The 20,995-nt window shown below is 47.3% G+C and overlaps 1 protein-coding gene across 1 annotated transcript in view; it reads right to left on the reverse strand.

Annotated features, from left to right (window-relative positions):
* The window catches only part of CSNK1G2 (casein kinase 1 gamma 2), a 31,034-nt gene extending 19,338 nt beyond the window's left edge, over nt 1-11,696 (reverse strand). Inside the window, 2 exon segments of the mRNA XM_033136680.1 lie at nt 11,429-11,552; nt 11,554-11,696. Coding sequence (XP_032992571.1) covers nt 11,429-11,552; nt 11,554-11,616 — 187 coding nt within the window. The 5' untranslated portion in view covers nt 11,617-11,696.
* Between the last annotated feature and the right edge of the window lie 9,299 nt (nt 11,697-20,995).

Below are 20,995 nucleotides of genomic sequence, written 5' to 3' on the forward strand. Positions count from 1 at the left end.
CTGGTTTGTACTGGTGCTTACTGGTTTGTACTGGTTTGTACTGGTGCTTACTGGTCTGTACTGGTTTGTACTGGTGCTTACTGGTTTCTACTGGCTTGCTTTCCTCTTGCTTCCTATTACTTGCTGGTGCATACTGGTTTGTACTGGTGCTTACTGGTCTGTACTGGTTTGTACTGGTGCTTACTGGTCTGTACTGGTTTCTACTGGTGCTTACTGGTCTGTACTGGTTTGTACTGGTGCTTACTGGTTTGTACTGGCTTGCTTTCCTCTTGCTTCCTATTACTTGCTGGTGCGTACTGGTTTGTACTGGTGCTTACTGGTCTGTACTGGTTTGTACTGGTGCTTACTGGTCTGTACTGGTTTGTACTGGTGCTTACTGGTCTGTACTGGTTTGTACTGGTGCTTACTGGTTTGTACTGGCTTGCTTTCCTCTTGCTTCCTATTACTTGCTGGTGCGTACTGGTTTGTACTGGTGCTTACTGGTTTGTACTGGTTTGTACTGGTGCTTACTGGTCTGTACTGGTTTGTACTGGTGCTTACTGGTCTGTACTGGTTTCTACTGGTGCTTACTGGTCTGTACTGGTTTGTACTGGTGCTTACTGGTTTGTACTGGCTTGCTTTCCTCTTGCTTCCTATTACTTGCTGGTGCGTACTGGTTTGTACTGGTGCTTACTGGTTTGTACTGGTTTGTACTGGTGCTTACTGGTTTGTACTGGTTTGTACTGGTGCTTACTGGTCTGTACTGGTTTGCACTGGTTTGTACTGGTGCTTACTGGTCTGTACTGGTTTGTACTGGTGCTTACTGGTTTGTACTGGTTTGTACTGGTGCTTACTGGTCTGTACTGGTTTGTACTGGTGCTTACTGGTCTGTACTGGTTTGTACTGGTGCTTACTGGTCTGTACTGGTGCTTACTGGTTTGTACTGGTTTGTACTGGTGCTTACTGGTCTGTACTGGTTTGTACTGGTGCTTACTGGTTTCTACTGGCTTGCTTTCCTCTTGCTTCCTATTACTTGCTGGTGCATACTGGTTTGTACTGGTGCTTACTGGTCTGTACTGGTTTGTACTGGTGCTTACTGGTCTGTACTGGTTTCTACTGGTGCTTACTGGTCTGTACTGGTTTGTACTGGTGCTTACTGGTTTGTACTGGCTTGCTTTCCTCTTGCTTCCTATTACTTGCTGGTGCGTACTGGTTTGTACTGGTGCTTACTGGTCTGTACTGGTTTGTACTGGTGCTTACTGGTTTGTACTGGTGCTTACTGGTCTGTACTGGTTTGTACTGGTGCTTACTGGTTTGTACTGGCTTGCTTTCCTCTTGCTTCCTATTACTTGCTGGTGCGTACTGGTTTGTACTGGTGCTTACTGGTTTGTACTGGTTTGTACTGGTGCTTACTGGTCTGTACTGGTTTGTACTGGTGCTTACTGGTCTGTACTGGTTTGTACTGGTGCTTACTGGTCTGCACTGGTTTGTACTGGTGCTTACTGGTCTGTACTGGTTTGTACTGGTGCTTACTGGTTTGTACTGGTTTGTACTGGTGCTTACTGGTCTGCACTGGTTTGTACTGGTGCTTACTGGTCTGCACTGGTTTGTACTGGTGCTTACTGGTCTGTACTGGTTTGTACTGGTGCTTACTGGTCTGTACTGGTTTGTACTGGTGCTTACTGGTCTGCACTGGTTTGTACTGGTGCTTACTGGTCTGTACTGGTTTGTACTGGTGCTTACTGGTTTCTACTGGCTTGCTTTCCTCTTGCTTCCTATTACTTGCTGGTGCATACTGGTTTGTACTGGTGCTTACTGGTCTGTACTGGTTTGTACTGGTGCTTACTGGTCTGTACTGGTTTCTACTGGTGCTTACTGGTCTGTACTGGTTTGTACTGGTGCTTACTGGTTTGTACTGGCTTGCTTTCCTCTTGCTTCCTATTACTTGCTGGTGCGTACTGGTTTGTACTGGTGCTTACTGGTCTGTACTGGTTTGTACTGGTGCTTACTGGTTTGTACTGGTGCTTACTGGTCTGTACTGGTTTGTACTGGTGCTTACTGGTTTGTACTGGCTTGCTTTCCTCTTGCTTCCTATTACTTGCTGGTGCGTACTGGTTTGTACTGGTGCTTACTGGTTTGTACTGGTTTGTACTGGTGCTTACTGGTCTGTACTGGTTTGTACTGGTGCTTACTGGTCTGTACTGGTTTGTACTGGTGCTTACTGGTCTGCACTGGTTTGTACTGGTGCTTACTGGTCTGTACTGGTTTGTACTGGTGCTTACTGGTTTGTACTGGTTTGTACTGGTGCTTACTGGTCTGTACTGGTTTGTACTGGTGCTTACTGGTTTGTACTGGTTTGCTTTCCTCTTACTTCCTCTTACTTGCTGGTTTGTACTGGTTTGTACTGGTGCTTACTGGTCTGTACTGGTTTGTACTGGTGCTTACTGGTCTGTACTGGTTTCTACTGGTGCTTACTGGTCTGTACTGGTTTGTACTGGTGCTTACTGGTTTGTACTGGCTTGCTTTCCTCTTGCTTCCTATTACTTGCTGGTGCGTACTGGTTTGTACTGGTGCTTACTGGTTTGTACTGGTTTGTACTGGTGCTTACTGGTTTGTACTGGTTTGTACTGGTGCTTACTGGTTTGTACTGGTTTGTACTGGTGCTTACTGGTCTGTACTGGTTTGTACTGGTGCTTACTGGTCTGTACTGGTTTATACTGGTGCTTTCTGGTCTGTACTGGTTTGTACTGGTGCTTACTGGTCTGTACTGGTTTGTACTGGTGCTTACTGGTCTGTACTGGTTTATACTGGTGCTTACTGGTCTGTACTGGTTTCTACTGGTGCTTACTGGTCTGTACTGGTTTGTACTGGTGCTTACTGGTTTCTACTGGCTTGCTTTCCTCTTGCTTCCTATTACTTGCTGGTGCATACTGGTTTGTACTGGTGCTTACTGGTCTGTACTGGTTTGTACTGGTGCTTACTGGTTTGTACTGGTTTGTACTGGTGCTTACTGGTCTGTACTGGTTTGTACTGGTGCTTACTGGTCTGTACTGGTTTGTACTGGTGCTTACTGGTTTGTACTGGTTTGTACTGGTGCTTACTGGTCAGTACTGGTTTGTACTGGTGCTTACTGGTTTGTACTGGTTTGTACTGGTGCTTACTGGTCTGTACTGGTTTGTACTGGTCTGTACTGGTGCTTACTGGTTTGTACTGGTTTGTACTGGTGCTTACTGGTTTGTACTGGTTTGTACTGGTGCTTACTGGTTTGTACTGGTTTGCACTGGTTTGTACTGGTGCTTACTGGTCTGTACTGGTTTGTACTGGTGCTTACTGGTTTGTACTGGTTTGTACTGGTGCTTACTGGTCTGTACTGGTTTGCTTTCCTCTTGCTTCCTATTACTTGCTGGTCTGTACTGGTTTGTACTGGTGCTTACTGGTTTGTACTGGTTTGTACTGGTGCTTACTGGTTTGTACTGGTTTGTACTGGTGCTTACTGGTTTGTACTGGCTTGCTTTCCTCTTACTTCCTCTTACTTGCTGGTTTGTACTGGTTTTTACTGGTGCTTACTGGTCTGTACTGGTTTGTACTGGTGCTTACTGGTCTGTACTGGTTTCTACTGGTGCTTACTGGTCTGTACTGGTTTGTACTGGTGCTTACTGGTTTGTACTGGCTTGCTTTCCTCTTGCTTCCTATTACTTGCTGGTGCGTACTGGTTTGTACTGGTGCTTACTGGTCTGTACTGGTTTGTACTGGTGCTTACTGGTCTGTACTGGTTTGTACTGGTGCTTACTGGTTTGTACTGGTGCTTACTGGTCTGTACTGGTTTGTACTGGTGCTTACTGGTTTGTACTGGCTTGCTTTCCTCTTGCTTCCTATTACTTGCTGGTGCGTACTGGTTTGTACTGGTGCTTACTGGTCTGTACTGGTTTGTACTGGTGCTTACTGGTTTGTACTGGTTTGTACTGGTGCTTACTGGTCTGTACTGGTTTGTACTGGTGCTTACTGGTTTGTACTGGTTTGTACTGGTCTGTACTGGTTTGTACTGGTGCTTACTGGTTTGTACTGGTTTGTACTGGTGCTTACTGGTCTGTACTGGTTTGTACAGGTGCTTACTGGTCTGTACTGGTTTGTACTGGTGCTTACTGGTTTGTACTGGTTTGTACTGGTCTGTACTGGTTTGTACTGGTGCTTACTGGTTTGTACTGGTGCTTACTGGTCTGTACTGGTTTGTACTGGTGCTTACTGGTCTGTACTGGTTTGTACTGGTGCTTACTGGTTTGTACTGGTTTGTACTGGTGCTTACTGGTCTGTACTGGTTTGTACTGGTGCTTACTGGTTTGTACTGGTTTGTACTGGTGCTTACTGGTTTGTACTGGTTTGTACTGGTGATTACTGGTTTGTACTGGTTTGTACTGGTGCTTACTGGTTTGTACTGGTTTGTACTGGTGCTTGCTGGTCTGTACTGGTTTGTACTGGTGCTTACTGGTCTGTACTGGTCTGTACTGGTTTGTACTGGTTTGTACTGGTTTGTACTGGTGCTTACTGGTTTGTACTGGTGCTTACTGGTCTGTACTGGTGCTTACTGTTTTGTAAGCAATGCTTTTCCCCCTTTGCAAAAGCTGCACAAATCTGAACTGATCCTTTGCAAAAAAAAAAAAAAGCTGTAAAACTTTGAGCTGATTCTCAAAAAAAAAAAAAAAAAACCCATGGGTTTTAGAGGAAAACCAGAAAAATATTTTTTCCCTTGTTTCCTCCTCTAAAAACGAGGTGCGCCCTATGGTCCGAAGCGTCCTATGGAGCGAAAAATACGGTACTTTTTTTTTAAAAAATCCACATTTTTAAAGCAGCGAAATTAATTAATTAATTAAAGGAGCAACAGCTCGGGAACAGCAACTCAGACAGAGACGCTCCGCTTAGCATCCTCTGCTAGAGAGTGGAGGGCTTCTTCGCAAGACCAACAGATGCTTCTCAATGTGCTAAGGGGTGGGGTGGACATATTTCCGATTCTCCGATGGCCCCATGGAAAGCTGGCAGCCTGTCTCCTCCCGAGCGGAGGGCGAGGAATGCTGTGAGGTCACGGTTAAAAAGTCAAGCGCTCCTTCGCTGTCCCCCTCAAAGCGATTTGTCCTTGCGGCTCTCGGACGTGCAAAGCTCCCCCCCCCCCTCTCTCGCACCTGCTCCCGGGCATCAGGGCTTTGCTTCCCTCCTGACCTTTCCTGTTCCAGAGGCGTTCCAAGCATTTAATTTAAAAAATAAAAAGTAAAGGAAATGAAAGAATACGGTACCAACAGTGGAAGAATGGCAGATGAAGTTAATGGAATACATGGAACTCGCAGAACTGACCGCTAGAATCCGAGACCAGAGGGAGGAGAAGGTGTCGCAAGATTGGAAGAAATTCAAGGACTATTTATTTAATTGTGTTAAATTGAATGTTTGAATATTTGAGCAGAATTATCTAGAAGAATCGGCTTTAGCAGGTTAATGTTAGATAAAATGGTTTAGAAGAAATTTAATGGTATAAGAAGATTTTAAGATATAGAATATAAGTTATGATTTATATTGGATTAAGCAAATTTAAAGAGCATTAAGAAATTTGGTAAATGTTAAAGGGAAAAGAAATAAAGCTACCTAAAGAGTATATGTGATTTTAAAGGCAGTGGAGGGAACAGGGGAAGTCCCCTGAGAGAGAAGTCAAAAACAAGAAGAAAAGCAAAGATAGGTGTTTATTAAGGTTTGTATATGTCTTTTCTTTGTTTGTTATTTTTATGTTGTTCACTGTTTATTATGTATTATGTTTTTATTGTGTTTATGTTTGTGTAATGTTGTTGTTTTTTTGCTTTGTTTTATTGGAAAATAATAAAAAATCTTTAAAAAAAAAAAAAGGAAATGAAAGAATACGGACCGCAAGGGTTCTATTTCAAGGGCATCCGGCAGGGGGAAGCTTTTGCACCAGGGCTCAACGCTGCGGCCAAGCGGAAATGTCCACAGAACCTCTCTGTGTTGCAAAAGATTCTGGGGCGCCTGCCAGTTCTGCCCCTTCCTGTGCGAAAACGGATTTTGGGCACTCGGCGTGGAGGTTTTGGTGGGGGGGGCGGGACTACAACTCCCATTGTCCTTGGCCTATTTCCCACGCTGACCGGTGGGAGTTGTAGTCCAGCAGCGCCAGGGGGGTGCCGCCTTGTTTGCCGCCTGGCCGCTTCCAAGCTGGACTGCTGCAACGCTCTGCCCGTGGGGCCGCCCTTGGAGACAGCCTGGGAACGACCACCGGAGGGGGAGAAAGCAGGTTTTCAAAAAAAAAAAATAATGGGTGTATGTGTGTTTATAAATAAACAGGACAAAAATATGATGCCCGCACTGTTAGAAACTCAAATCTATATAGAAAGGAGGTATGCAAATTGAAAGGGAAATGGAATTAAAACTACAGGGGTAATAATCTGCAACATGCATGACGCAGTCTGTTTGCATAAAGTTTGTTTTTGCACAGGGAAAGCAACTATGCTTTCTATTTTAAAAAATTATTATTTTTTATTCTTTTTATTCCTTTTATTTTGAATTACGGAGGACACACAGAGGAAGGGGGCAGCTGGAGGTGGGAAGGGCCTGCAAGAGAGGCAGGAGGGGATGGTTCTCTCAGGGGGTGGGTGCAGAGCAGGTCCTGGAATCAGAGAATGTGGAGTCGGAAGGGACCACGAGGATCTAGCCCAACCCCCTGAGATGCAGGAATCTTTCACCCGACGTGGGGCTCGAACCCTCGACTTCGAGATTAAGAGTTGCGCTCTCTCTTTCCTTATCCTTCTTCTGTTTGGATGTACTGCTTTTCATAATTTTTACTAGCTGTACCCGGCCACGCGTTGCTCTGGCTTATTTGGTACTGAAAGGAGACCCCGTATTCGCCTGCCTCCCCACAGCTTCTCCTGTTGAACTCCTGCCTGCCTCCTCTTTTTTCTCCCCGTTTTTGCCTGCCTCCCCACAGCTTCTCCCGTTGAACTCCCACCTGCCTCCTCTCCATCTTTCTCCCCGTATTCGTCTGCCTCCCCACAGCTTCTCCTGTTGAACTCCCGCCTGCCTCCTCTTTTTTTCTCCCCGTTTTTGCCTGCCTCCCCACAGCTTCTCCCGTTGAACTCCCGCCTGCCTCCTCTCCATCTTTCTCCCCGTATTCGTCTGCCTCCCCACAGCTTCTCCTGTTGAACTCCCGCCTGCCTCCTCTTTTTTTCTCCCCGTTTTTGCCTGCCTCCCCACAGCTTCTCCCATTGAACTCCCACCTGCCTCCTCTCCATCTTTCTCCCCGTATTCGTCTGCCTCCCCACAGCTTCTCCTGTTGAACTCCCGCCTGCCTCCTCTTTTTTCTCCCCGTTTTTGCCTGCCGCCCCACAGCTTCTCCCGTTGAACTCCCGCCTGCCTCTTCTCCATCTTTCTCCCCATTTTCGCCTGCCTCCCCACAGCTTCTCCCGTTGAACTTCTCCCTGCCTCCTCTCCTCCTTTCCCCCGTTTTCGCCTGCCTCCCCACAGCTTCTCCTGTAAACTCCCGCCTGCCTCCTCTCCATCTTTCTCCCCGTTTTCGCCCGCCTCCCCACAGCTTCTCCTGTTGAACTTCCGCCTGCCTTCTCTCCATTTTTCTCCCCGTTTTCGCCCACCTCCCCACAGCTTCTCCTGTTGAACTCCCGCCCGCCTCCTCTCCCAGTGGAGAGGCTCCATGGTCTTCCTCCCTCATAAACGGCTCTTCTGTCCAAACTGCTGGCTCCGCCCCCCATGCCCACGACCAATGAAATTACCATGTGCTGCTTTAGCGTCCAGTAGATGGCGCTGTTTTTGCCCAAAATCAAGTTTTCACCTATCACAGGTGTGACATTTATGTAATATTTTTACATAAAGACACTCCTGGATTGGAACGCAACGTTGTGTCAAAATTTCAAAGCAATCGGTCGAGGACTTTCTGAGATTTGAGGTATTGAACAAACGAACATTTACATTTTTATTTATACAGATAAAATAAATGTGTTAGGGTTTTAGTGCTCAATATGTTAAAAACCTTCAAAAAATTGTTAAAAGTAAATAAATATTACCAGCAACGACTACAACTACTCTGCTCAGTCCCGTGGAAATTTTGCTGGGTCTCCCGCCTTTCGTCTTAAGGTCTTAAAACTTTTGTAGTAACTTAATTTACGCAGAGACAGCCAAACACAGAAATCCCACTCACCTTCCTGAAAAATCCTACACAATTCCACAGCAGCTGCTACTTCACTGTGTGGAATGCCTTTAGTAGTCTAAAAAGCTCCAGAAACTTTTGATTCTGTATAAATTTAATTTGCATATGTTCACCGACACCTCCTGACACACACAGACAGAACTCATTTTCTGTAAAATCCAGCTCGATTCGCAGCGGGCTGCCTTTACTCTTTTAAAGTCTACAAACTTTTTGAGTTTGCAGAAATTAAATTTGCGCTGAGAATAATAATGCGTTCTGCCCACGCACCAGTTTTTTTTTTTTTTAAAAAAATCCTGCTCAATTCCATGGCCGCAGATATCTCACTGTGACCCTCTGTCACGGACGCTTCAGCTCTCGATTCCTGCGTTGAAGGGGGTTGGACTGGATGACCCTCGGGGGTCCCTTCCACTTCTGCGATTCTATGGTTGCTCTCAAGTCTAGAAGCTGGGATTTTTGCAGGGCTGGGGAACTGACGAGTGCGACATTCAAAATACCACGTATTTGAGGAACACGACCCGGAAAAGGAAATCTGATCTGGGCTTGGGTGGAGTGAATGCAGGAGCAAAAAAATAAAATAAAATAAAGAGATGGTGGGAGCTGTCTGTAAGGCAGAGGGTGGCCAGAACGAGAGGCTGGGCCTGCGGTCGGCAGAGGATAAAGGAGGAGGGATAATCCCTGGCATTTGGGAGGATGTAGCGGAAAATATAGCCTTAGCAGCGAGCAATGGAGAGGGGCTACTCTCCAGCTGGCACCGGGGAGGAATCCTCCCAGGGAAACAGACTGGTGATGCCAGGGTCTGCAAACATTGCTGGTGCTCAGCTAGGCGGCAGGATCACAGCGTTAGAAACTCAGATACGTAAGCTAATCGCCAAATGCCACCTGAAACCTCGGCTGCGGTCGCCGCAACAGAATGATCTGGGCAGTTTGACTAGTGATTGCAACTCAATGGGGAAACAGCCCGAAATCTTGCAGCAATCTGGAAGGTGTGAGTGCCTGGAGGCGGTTGGAGGATGGATGGCGGCTAACGGATTGGGGGCAGGTAGGTGTGGGGGGCTCCCTGGTCCTGAAAGTGGTAACTGTGCCCCTGAAGGGCCAGGTGCACAGCCTGGGGGTCATTTTTGACTCACAGCTGTCCATAGAGGCGCAGGTCAATTCTGTGTCCAGGGCGACTGTCTCCCAGCTCCATTTGAGACCCTCCCTGCCTGTGCACCGTCTCGCCAGTGTGGTCCGTGCTCTGGTTATCTCCCGCTTGGACTACTGCAATGCGCTCGACGTGGGGCTACCTTTGAAGGTGACTCGGAAACTACAACTAATTCAGAATGCGGCAGCCAGGCTGGTGATTGGGACCATACAACTCGGGTCCTTAATAATAATAATAATAATAATAATAATTTTTTATTTATACCCCACCCTTCCCAGCCAAAAACCGGGCTCAGGACGGCTAACACCAATTAAAATCACAGCAAAAACATAAAACAATTAATTTAAAAATACAGATTAAAATACAAATTCAAAATTAAAACTGCAGTCTCGTTTTCAAATAGCCCACCAATAAAAGAATGAAGCATGAGTATCAAACAGAAACCAACCCAAAGGCCAGGTAGAACAGCTCCGTCTTGCAGGCCCTGCGGAAAGATGCCAAATCCCGCAGGGCCCTGGTCTCTTGTGACAGACTGTTGCACCAAGTCGGGGCCAATACTGAGAAGGCCCTGGCCCTAGCTGAGGCCAACCTAGCATCCTTGTTGCTCGGGACCTCCAAAAGATTATTATTTGAGGACCTTAAGGCCCTACCCGGGACATACCAGGAGAGGCGGTCCCTTAGGTACGAGGGTCCTAAGCTGCATAGGGCTTTAAAGGTCGAAACCAGCACCTTAAACCTGACCCTGTACTCCACCGGGAGCCAGTGTATCTGGTAGAGCACTGGATGAATGTGGTCCCGCGGCAAAGACCCCGTGAGGAATCTCACTGCGGCATTCTGCACCCGCTGGAGTTTCTAGGTCAGCTTCAGGGGCAGCCCCGCGTAGAGCGAGTTACAATAATCAAGTCTGGAGGTGACCGTCGCATGGATCACTGTGGCCAGATCAAGGCGTGAGAGGTAGGCGCCAACTGCCTAATACGGTGGAGATGGAAAAAATGCCACCTTTGCTGTGGATCTACATTGGCTCCCAGTACGTTTCCAAGCACAATTCAAAGTGCTGGTGCTGACCTTTAAAGACATAAACGGTTTCAGCCCAGTATACCTGGAGGAATGTCTCCACCCCAATCAAGAGGTGAGGTTACAGGGAACCAGGCAGAGGGCCTTCTCGGTGGTGGCGCCCGCCCTGTGGAACGCCCTCCCGTCAGATGTTAAGGAGATAAAAGAACGGACTTTTAGGAGACACCAGAAGGCGTAGATCTGGTATAGGGAAGTTTTTAATGCTTGGTGTTTTATTGTGTTTTTAATATTTAGTTTGGGAGCCCCCCAGTGTAGCTGGAGGAACCCAGTCAGATGGGTAGAATATGAATAAATTATTATTATTAATGTAGCCGCAACGGAGAAAATAATGCGCGATTTGAGATTTCAACAAGGACTAGAACATGCAGGCACTTTTTATATGATTTGGCATTCGCTGCGGAACCGTATTTTCCAAGACAACGCTCAAAGTAAGTCTGTCAGATCTGGATTTATACTTGACCATCACGTTACGCTGAGATTATTTACTGTGCTATTTCAACCCATGTTAAAAGTGCACTCGTTCTGCATACCTGCTTCACAGTTCTGCCTCTCACCTTTTAATTTTCACCTGTCGTTCTAATCATCCTCCCCAATTTATACACGCACAGCTCCCGCTAGCAGGAAAGGCCCGTTATCCAAAATCTCAGTTAAGTGATTATACCCGAACCTTGATACACAAGTGGCTGATTCAGATATCCGAACCGCCGGATTGTGCCCACTCCCACACCTGCTTGTGTTTCTCTGGTCAGCGGGAGCCATTTTCGGGCAGAAACCACAGAGGGAAGGAGAGAGAAACGAGAAAGATCGTTGTCCCGTCCCCCACCTTTGTTTGACTTTTGCTGGGGGTCTGCAACAGTTTGGGCACAGAAAGCATGCATCAAATGAAGTACGGATCAGAAACGTCCCCATAAATAATGGGAATCGTCAGCCAGCTCATTCAGCAAACCATTTCCGGGGAATGCATCGTGTTCGGAAAGCAGGGCGGAAATTTGAAAACAGGCCACGGACCGGAAGGTGGAGAGACTCACCTAGTCGGAGCTCCCCAAAGTTCCCGCACCCAATCTTCTTCCCGACACGGAAGTTCGGGCCGACCATTAAGACTCCGGAGTTGGTCCCTGACGTCCGGCTCCCGTGCGTGTTGCGGCTGCCCCCCCGTCTTAGACATCCTCCGCCCTTCCTCCGCGTCCCCTTTGCCTCCTCTCTTATCAAAATCCATAAGTTTGTGGTACCCTGGCCTCTCCACGGTTACGCTGCAGCCATGCAAATCCGAGGGCCGAAACGGTTGGAGGGGCGGCTGGGGGGGGGGTCAGGGCGGGGTAAGGGGGGTCAGGGGAGCACGAAAGCGAGAGGAGGAGAAGAAAAGGAGGTCGATAACGCCGGTTCTCTTTTCTTGGTCAGTAAACCATCCCGGGTGGAGGAGGAGGAGGAGGGGAGGGCGCCAGGGGGCGGACCGCCACCCGCATGTGCCGCGCTAGTGGGCCGGGGGTCCTCTCCTCGAAGGGGCCGTGGGGATTCCTTCCGGCGCCTGCCGCGCGCTGCTCTCCGAAGACGGCGACATGGCGGCAAGGGGGAGAGAATGAGAGGGGGTGTCCTGCGGCCAACGCTTCACGTCCAAGCTGGAGGGGGGAAACAAGAGAGGGCAGGTTACCCTATCTGCAAACCCAAAATAGACCTATATAATCGAAGAAACACTGAAAAACTTCTATTACAACAGGAAGCCAGATACATTCACCTGTTCGAAACTATTGTCTCCCAAGGGTCTGAATGAACACCAGGAATACATTTCCTTTCTTTAAAATATCACCACAGCACTCTCTGCATTTGAGGATTTTGTGATTGTATTATACCTTTAAGAAGAATAGGGGGTTATCTCCTCCCCTATCAGATATATAAGACAACAAACTCACCCTCGGGTAGGAAACACATAGAAAACACAGGAAAACTCTCTCGAAGGTGTGTACTTTACATGTACACAATTTAACGGGAGATATGTAACAGTCGTTCTTATCCATGATTTACAGACGCTACATCTTCTGAAGAATCAAAGAAATAGGAACCACATATATTTTATACACTTCTCTCAAAAAAAAAACAACAAAAAAAACAAGGTAAGGAACCAAATAGTATGAAAAGCTACTTTGGTCCATTTATTAGAATGATACTTTAAAACCTTCTGTAATTCCTTTTGATGTTGCTGAACCTTTATTAGATCTTATTTAGTGAATGATACTTTAAAATCTTGTTCAAAACCTTGATATAATTCGTTTGATGCTGTCTAATAATGATCTTTGTAAAATCTTAATTACTGAAACTTGATGTACTTCGTACTATCTAATATTATCTGATATTGCCAGCTGAGGAAGGCGTCTACGCCGAAACGGGGCCTTGTCCTGGTCTCCCTGGTCTCCAGTTGTCTCATTATACATCTGACACATACATTTAAATGTATTTTAAATGTTTGCTGGAAGCCGCCCAGAGTGGCTGGGGAGACCCAGCCAGATGGGCGGGGTACAAATAATAAATTATTATTATTATTATTATTATTATTATTATTATTATTATGACACACATCGTAGAAGCCCTTACATCAACTTCTAAAAAGACTTTCAAGGGATTTTTCAATGTGAAACTATTTCTTCATTTAAGACTGCAATTCTTAACAGGATTGATACTATTATTTGTATTTACTTACGAGTAAACGCATCTTTTTGGTTGAAACTTCTGGCCAGAGTTCTTAATTATATTTATTTCAGTTTACCATAGGAAACAAGCATGCGCAGAGTTATATTTCAGGGACGAGCCGATTCATCGCGAGAGCCGTTAATTCTATATTGCCTTCCTATTGTGGCGTGTACGCGGCTCTCCCCCCTCTGTGTTCAGGCTCCCATGACAGCCCTGCTGGTCGAGCATGCGCAGAGTTAGCGACTCAAGATATAGAAGCTCACTGCCAAATGGCCCCTGAAACCCCGGCTGCAGGCGCCAAAATGGACCTGGGTGCAAGAGCCCCCTTCGCTCCCACAGCAACTGGTATTCAGGAGCAGAGGCCTAGTGGCTGCTATTTAGCCATCGACAGCCATCTCCTCCTCCGCAGATTTGCCCACCCCTCTTCCAAAGCCATCCCAAGGTTGGTGTCCACTGCTGACCTCCTGCAGCAGAGAGTTCCACAGGTGTCTCACAGCGCCATCGCTCTCTCAAGAAGCCCCTGGGAACGCAGCTGCGCTCACGATCCCAGGAAACTATGGTCCAGAATTGCAGTTTTGATTTTCTCCCTTAGGGAAGCATTTCGCAGCAATAATTTAAATTAAAAAAGTGAAGAAGGTTGTGGCTGGTGGAAGGGGCAGGGGGGGAACTCCCCCCCCCCAAAGAACCAAAACATCCAGTTTTTTAAAAAGGTGCCCTGTTATTCTGGATTAGGAGAGGCCTCTCTTGAAGAGGGGAGAAATGGCAGGAAACTCCCAAGGGACTGCCAGCGAAGCGTAGGAAGGCGGGGATCATCCTCCCTAATTAAAGAGGGTTATTTTTAATTCTTAAATAAAGTCCTGACTTCTTCTTGCCAGTGGAAAGCAGGCGTGTCAAGGAGACAGGGCTGCTGAAGGACTAGCTTTCTACATGCATGGAAATAAAAAAATGAGGTGAAGCACAGGAATAAAATAACGTTCTAACTCCTCGCCAGGGGAAAGCTAGCATGACGAAGGGACGGGAACGTTGAGGGGCTAGCTTTCTAAGTTTTCGACGAGGAAGGGAAGTTTTTTCAGATCCTGTGAACAAACACTTTTGCCGCCCAATAGCCTCGCACGTCCGAACTTCTCCCCAAGATTCAAGATGGCAGGAAATTACCAAGTTTTTGAGCTCGGTAAACACACACAGAACAGGTGAAAAGGCTGGGGGGGTCACTGCCAGGGATCTCCACCCCCCTGCGAGCATCCCCAAGGCACCTGGGTGACCCATTGGAAGAAGGATCTTGGGACTTCCAGGCCCAAACCGGCACCGGAATTGTTAACTTGTTCCCACGGCGTGTTTAACACATTTCCCAGCTTCCTTACCCTCCTGCTCTTCCTTGTCTCCAAAGAGGCGGTGGCTGCAATTTCCCCAAAATATATACCTCTGTCTCCCGATTTGCACAAGCGTGGTTTTTCTTAGGGAGGCACACCGGGGGGACGGGGGACACAAATTTCTGTGGAACAGCCTGGAGAAAAGCTTGTGTGTGTGTCTCCCCGTCTCTCCAACCCAGCAAAAGGAGACGCTTTTTCTATTTCCTGGTTTGACTGCGGAGAAAGCAGGCGGGGAAAGGAGAGGGAGGAAGCTCCAAGAAAGTTGCATCGGCCGACTCTACGTCAAAGAGGAGGAGGAGGAGGAGGAGGAGGCCGGCCTCTGGGGGGGAAAAGGAAGCCACATCATAAACAGACGAGCGGAACCACGGTGCCGGCAGAACCACGGCAGCGCTCATGCGCACGGGGGCTTCGGCTAATATGTGCCACGTTCTGTCCCGTGTTAGAAACTCAAAATACATCGGCTGTCCCCAAGAGCTTGTAGGGAGACGCGACTCTTGCAAAGTCTTCGGCCAGTTTCAGGACACCCTTTCTCCCCTCCACCAGCAAAAAAACAAAACAAAACAGCAACCTGTTCTCTTTTGCTTTTTTCCCTGTTTATCAACACAAAAATTATAGCTGTCACGGAGCCAGGTTTGAGTATTTTTGATGTTGCAAACCGCCCCGAGATCTGCCGATGAAAGGCGGTACACAAATGTTAATAGTAATCATATCAGCCGTCCGGTGTTAGGAACACACGGATATATAAGTTAATCGCCTGGGAATTGTAGCTCTGTGGGTGCTGTTAGGAGGCGCTCTATCCTCCTCCCAGTTCCTCTACAGTTCCCAGAGCGGTTTGAAAATCGTTCCCTCTTCGCTGGGAAATCTGGGAGTTGTAGTTCATGGAGGGGAACATGGGGGTCTCCCAACAACTCTCTGCTTCTCTTAGCAAACTACAGCTCCCAGAATGCTTTGCGGGAAGCTGCGACTGTTTTAACTTGGCATGATCCCGGTTTAAATGCATAGTGCAGATCATAGAATTGTGGTGCAGGAAGGGGCCACGAGGGTTTTCTAGTCCAGCCCCTGCACTGAAGGTACCTTTTGCCCAACATGGGACTCAAACCTAGGACCCTGAAATTAAGAGTCTCATGCTCTGCCAACTGAGCTGGTGTTCAGCAGCCATTCCAGATTATTCCAAATCACTACTGAGTTCGCAATGCGCTGCAATTGAAATCAGCAGGGTGCCGTGCGCATTTTGTGCCTAAAGATTCTCCATTTGCAAGTGCCTCAAAAAGTCTGGGTGCCATTTTTGTGTGTGTCTGCATGACACTCAATGATTACTAAAATGTATGTGCTCTGAAGCCTCGAAGCATATGTTAAAAACAAACAATACGTTTAGGAGTTCAACAATAAAGAGCGTTTTGAAAACTGAAGTGTGGTACCAATATTTTCACTGTAAACACCAAATTAAACATGCATTAACCACTTCCGCTTAAAAATGTGATATTAATGCATCACTTATGCAAATTGCGTATTAGTTCATGCTTATCAAAATAATAAATAAGAAGTGTTGTCGACCCCCCCCCCCAAAAATGGCGACTAGACATTCTGTTTTGGCGCCCACAAACCAGGTCCCAGGAGCCATTTGGCTCCTAGCTTTCCTACCCCAGTTTTTAACACTCCTTTGATGGATTTCTGCCTTATTTATTTATAGGCTACGCATTTTTTATCTGTTTTACACCTGACAATTTTTCACGCTGTCCTTACAGCCGGCCGTTTTTCACGCTGTCCTTACAGCCGGCAAAAGCAGGGGGGGGGCAAACAGCACACCAAAACCAAAGGCCGCAGCCCGGGTTCGAATCCCTGCTCGACACCTGAAGACTGCTGGGCGACCTCAGGGGGCGGTCAGCCCCCCTCTCTCCCACCTGGTCCCGCCTCGCAAGGTTTGCTAAGGATTTAAAAATATATAGGCAAGGGGAAATGACCATATATAGTCTTTAAATAAAGCTCTGGCTAAAAAATAAGCTATATATAAAATGAACAGAGGAATGAAATTGTGCCAATATTGTTTTTGTGTGTGTGTCTGTTCATGCACTGTTGAAATTGTGCATTTCAGCTGGTTCTGCCTTTAGCACAGTTGATCTTTTTCCAGGACTAATTCAAATGTTTGTGTGTTGACTGGAATAATTTCCTGCCTGCAGCCTGTTGTGTCTATAAAGCAAGCATTGCCAGACCACCCCCCGCCCCCCGCGGCCACCTCACCACCCAGCCAATAAATATTAAAAGTCCCTTCTCCAAAATCCAGAATTTTGGAAGCAGGCTAGCAGATAACCCTCCTTCCCTAATTCCCCAACCACCTAAAAACACAGAAACGTTTATCCAGCGTTTCTGGGCTAAACTGATCATCCACCGCCTAAAGTGGCTGGGGCAACCCTGTCAGATGTGTGGGGTATTATTATTATTATTATTATTGGAAGACCTTTATTCAGAGGAGGACAAGTAATTCTGGACCCACTTGCACCTTCCTCCACCAATGAACCTAACCTCCGCTGTCTATGCTCTTGGCTAGATTGCTGCAGGTCACTATCCGTGGGGCTGCCCTTGGAGATAACCCGATGGCGCAGAATTCGGCCACCGGGATTAACAAGCAGCATCAGAAGGTCTGGGTGTACTTCACCAGTTCTTGCCTGAACTGCGCTGGCTACCCAGTTAAGTTTCTGGTTGGTTTCGACCTCTAAAAGCCCCAGATGGCTCGGGACCTCTTTATCACCACAATTCAAGAAGGATACTGACAAGCTGGAAGGTGTCCAGAGGAGGGCAACCAAAATGGTCGAAGCCCTGGAAACGATGCCTTATGAGGAACGGCTTAGGGAGCTGGGTATGTTTAGCCTGGAGAAGAGAAGGTTAAGGGGTGATATGATAGCCATGTTCAAATATATCAAAGGATGTCATCTAGAGGAAGGAGAAAGGTTGTTTTCTGCTGCTCCAGAGAAGCGGACACGGGGCAATGGATTCAAACTACAAGAAAGAAGATTCCACCTAAACCTTAGGAAGAACTTCCTGACAGTAAGAGCTGTTGGACAGTGGAATTTGCTACCAATGAGTGTGGTGGTGTCTCCTTCTTTGGAGGTCTTTAAGCGGAGGCTTGACAGCCATTTGTCAGGAATGCTTTGATGGTGTTTCCTGCTTGGCAGGGGGTTGGACTGGATGGCCCTTGGGGTCGCTTCCAACTCTATGATTCTATGATCCCTCAGGGGGGCCCGTGGACCAGCCAGGAATCCGGCTCCAAACCGTTCAGAATTAGCCGGGCGCCAGGCACGTTTTGCACCTGGCTATCCAAGTGTAGATGCCTGGGAGCCAGGGTGGCACCTGACATTTCCACCATCTGGGGATCCTTGAATCTGGAACTGTTTTCCCACACTAATACCGCACCCTGTAAAATTCTACCCGTTATCTATTATCTGCACGATTGGGATGGATTTCTGGAGCCAAAATGCTTTTTTTTCGCTCATCAATGAGCAGGAGCCGTGAAAACCTCCCTTCCCCTGATCACGGTTCGGAAGGATACTCCCACGTTATGAATGGTCCGTGTCACCATTAAGAAAAAGTGGTTGGAATAGGCCAATATATGTGCGGACTATCACGGGATCAAGTTGACTTTTCCTCTTTTAAGTTCTCAAAGCTATTAAGCGAGCTCAAGGTTGTCCTCTGAACTAGCCATGATGGTTTAACTGAGAATCAATCACAGTCAGTCCATCATTTGGAAAATAAGACATTAGACCCGTCTTGCCCCAGAATGGCAACTGTTTTGGCCACTGCAACCTCGGCCTCAAGGAGTCATTTGACTCCTAGCTTATATATCTGAGTTTCTAACCCGGCACCCACCAGTAAGCATGTGGCCCCCAGAATATTTTTGCAGTAGGGAACGTGGTCCTCCTGCCGGAACAATGCAGTCGTACCTCGGCTCCCGAACGCCTTGGGAGTCGAACATTTCGGCTCCCGAACGATCGGAAATTCCGGTTTTCAAATGTCCTTTCGGAAGCCAAACGTCCGGCAGGGCTTCTGATTGGCTGCAGGACCTTCCTGCAGCCAATCAGAAGCCGCGCTTCGGAAGTCGGACGGACTTCCAGAATGGATTCTGTTCAACCTCCGAGGTATGACGGACAGAATCATAGAATTCCGGAGCTGGAAGTGAATCCGGAGATCATCTAGCCCAAGGGTCAGCAATTTTTTACAGCAGGGGGCCGGTCCACTGTGCCTCAGACCTTGTAGGGGGCCGGACTGTATTTTGGAGAAAAACAACGAATGAATTGCAATGCCCCACAAATAACCCAGAGATGCATCTTAAATAAAAGCACACATTCTACTCATGTAAAAACACACTGATTCCCAGATTCTGTGCAGCCTTGATAGATATACGTCGAAAGATGGTCTGTGATGTAAATCAACTTTAAATAGTGGCCTAAAATATTGTTGGATCTATATTTTAGTAGCCTATCTCATAGAACCGATACCCGAGTCTAAATTTTATTAGTTATATCTATGTTTAATCAATGATTTTAAAGAGATGGTTTAAGTCGGGCTGGATATGTTGAATATGCCCCCATCATGTAATGAGTACCCATTTAAACATATATTTTTTACATCGTTTTTACATTGTTTTTATAAATGCAAATATCTTGTTTTATGCTGGTCTGTGACCGAATAAAGTACATTCATTCATTCATTCACTGATTCCCAGACCGTCCGCGGGCCGGATTTAGAAGGCGATTGGGCCGGATCCAGCCCCCAGGCCTTAGTTCGCCTACCCATGATCTAGTCGAACCCTCTGCAACACAACTGCTTCCGTAGTTCGCACTGTACTCCAATGCTCTGCTACCTTTCGCAAAGGAACATCCCTGACACCCCCCACACCCTGCAAAAGCAGGACAACACAGAAACCTCTCGGCGGCCGCAAGAGGGGAGGGAGTAGCATGAATGCTGCCTCTGTTCCTTCCAGATGTTAAAAATCAGGCCAGCTCTAACTCCCCGCCTCCCCTGATTCCCGGGCTCCTCCTTTTCCAGATAAGCCAGCGCACCTGGTTGGAACATGCAGGTATTTATATATTACGCAGTGCAATACCGAAGGGAGCGACGAGATGTCACAATGGAAACAAAACCAAAAAAAAGCACACACAAATCTTTAAGCAGCGCCGTGCGGGAATCGCAAAGAAAACAGGAAAGCACTAAAAATAATGAGCGCGCACAGATTTTTGCAGCGCTGCATAAGCCAGGGGTCTAAATAAAACATTTCCCTGCCCATGCTGGAAAAAAATAAAGGAAGAGGAGGGTTTGGGGGGGAAGGTGTGGTGAGGACAAGATGCCGTGCGCAGGATCCTATCGTCCCAGGAGGGTTTCAGGCTCTCCCACCCCAGGAGAGAAGTCGTCAAGTCTTTTAAACAAGGCCCCGGATCTCCCGGGACGAACAATCAGAGGTTCTCTCCTCCGTGAGATCGAGCGAAGGAGCAAAACAAGTTGCCCCGGGATCTTGGGTCGCAGGTGGCGCAAGAAACACACTTCTTGCGACTCCCCGGCAAGGAACGGCTTTTGAGTTTCCTCCAAACATAAAAGGCAGCATGATACAAGAGTTCATAAAATTATGCACGGCATGCAGAAGGCGGGAAGAGAACGGTTCTCCTCCATCTCTCCCAACGCTAGAACCCTGGGCGTCCGACGGAGCCGAATGTTAAGCTGTGGAACTCACTGGAAAAGGAGGCAGCCGCCGGTTTGGATGGCTTTGGAAGAGGGTTGCTGCAAGACACAATGGCGATGCGGTGCCTCGACTTTCAGAGACAGCAAATGCTTCTTAACTGCAGTTGCTGGAAACTGCAAGAGGGGAAAAGGTTCTGGGGCTCAGATCTTTCTCGCTGGTTTCCCACAGGGATCTGGTTGGCTGCGGTGAGAAGAGGATGCTGGACTAGATGGGCCATTTGGCCTGGTCTCCAGCAGCCAGGTTCTTCTTGCGTTCTTGTGGAACCTCCACAGCCAGAGACAGTCTATCTGGATTCCTAGCTTCTTATGTTTATTTTGCCAGTCACCTTGAATCTGGCAAAACCAGGGTAGCTTCCCCTGTGTCAAATTCCGAAGTATCTCCTTTTTTCCGGAACAAATCATGTGTCTGTTTTGCTTAAGCATTTGAGCAATACTCTTCAGCCAATTATTTCTTCCCTCCATTATTCCCACCCCACACCCTTTCCCTTGTGGCGCTGTTGAATACTGAACCACCTGTATTTGTGCTCTACACACAGGAAGGTAGAGAACGGAGGAATCACAGAACGGTGGGTTTGGAAGGAACCCCAAGCATCATCTAGTCTAGCCCAACCCGCTGCAAACGTTAAGAGAAAAGTCAGTTTTTAAGCAAGGTGTAAAAAATGCAATGGGAGAGATCTGGTTTCCAGCGTCACAATATATCCCCAGCTGAACATTGCAATACACCAATATCTGAATATATCGCAATGTCTGAAATAAGGATGGAGTTATGTAGAGGCATTGACTGGCTTCACTGTTTCTTCTCCCGCGTTTTTTGCA

This window comes from Lacerta agilis, chromosome 18 (assembly GCF_009819535.1).
Source record: "Lacerta agilis isolate rLacAgi1 chromosome 18, rLacAgi1.pri, whole genome shotgun sequence".
Lineage (NCBI taxonomy): Eukaryota > Metazoa > Chordata > Lepidosauria > Squamata > Lacertidae > Lacerta > Lacerta agilis.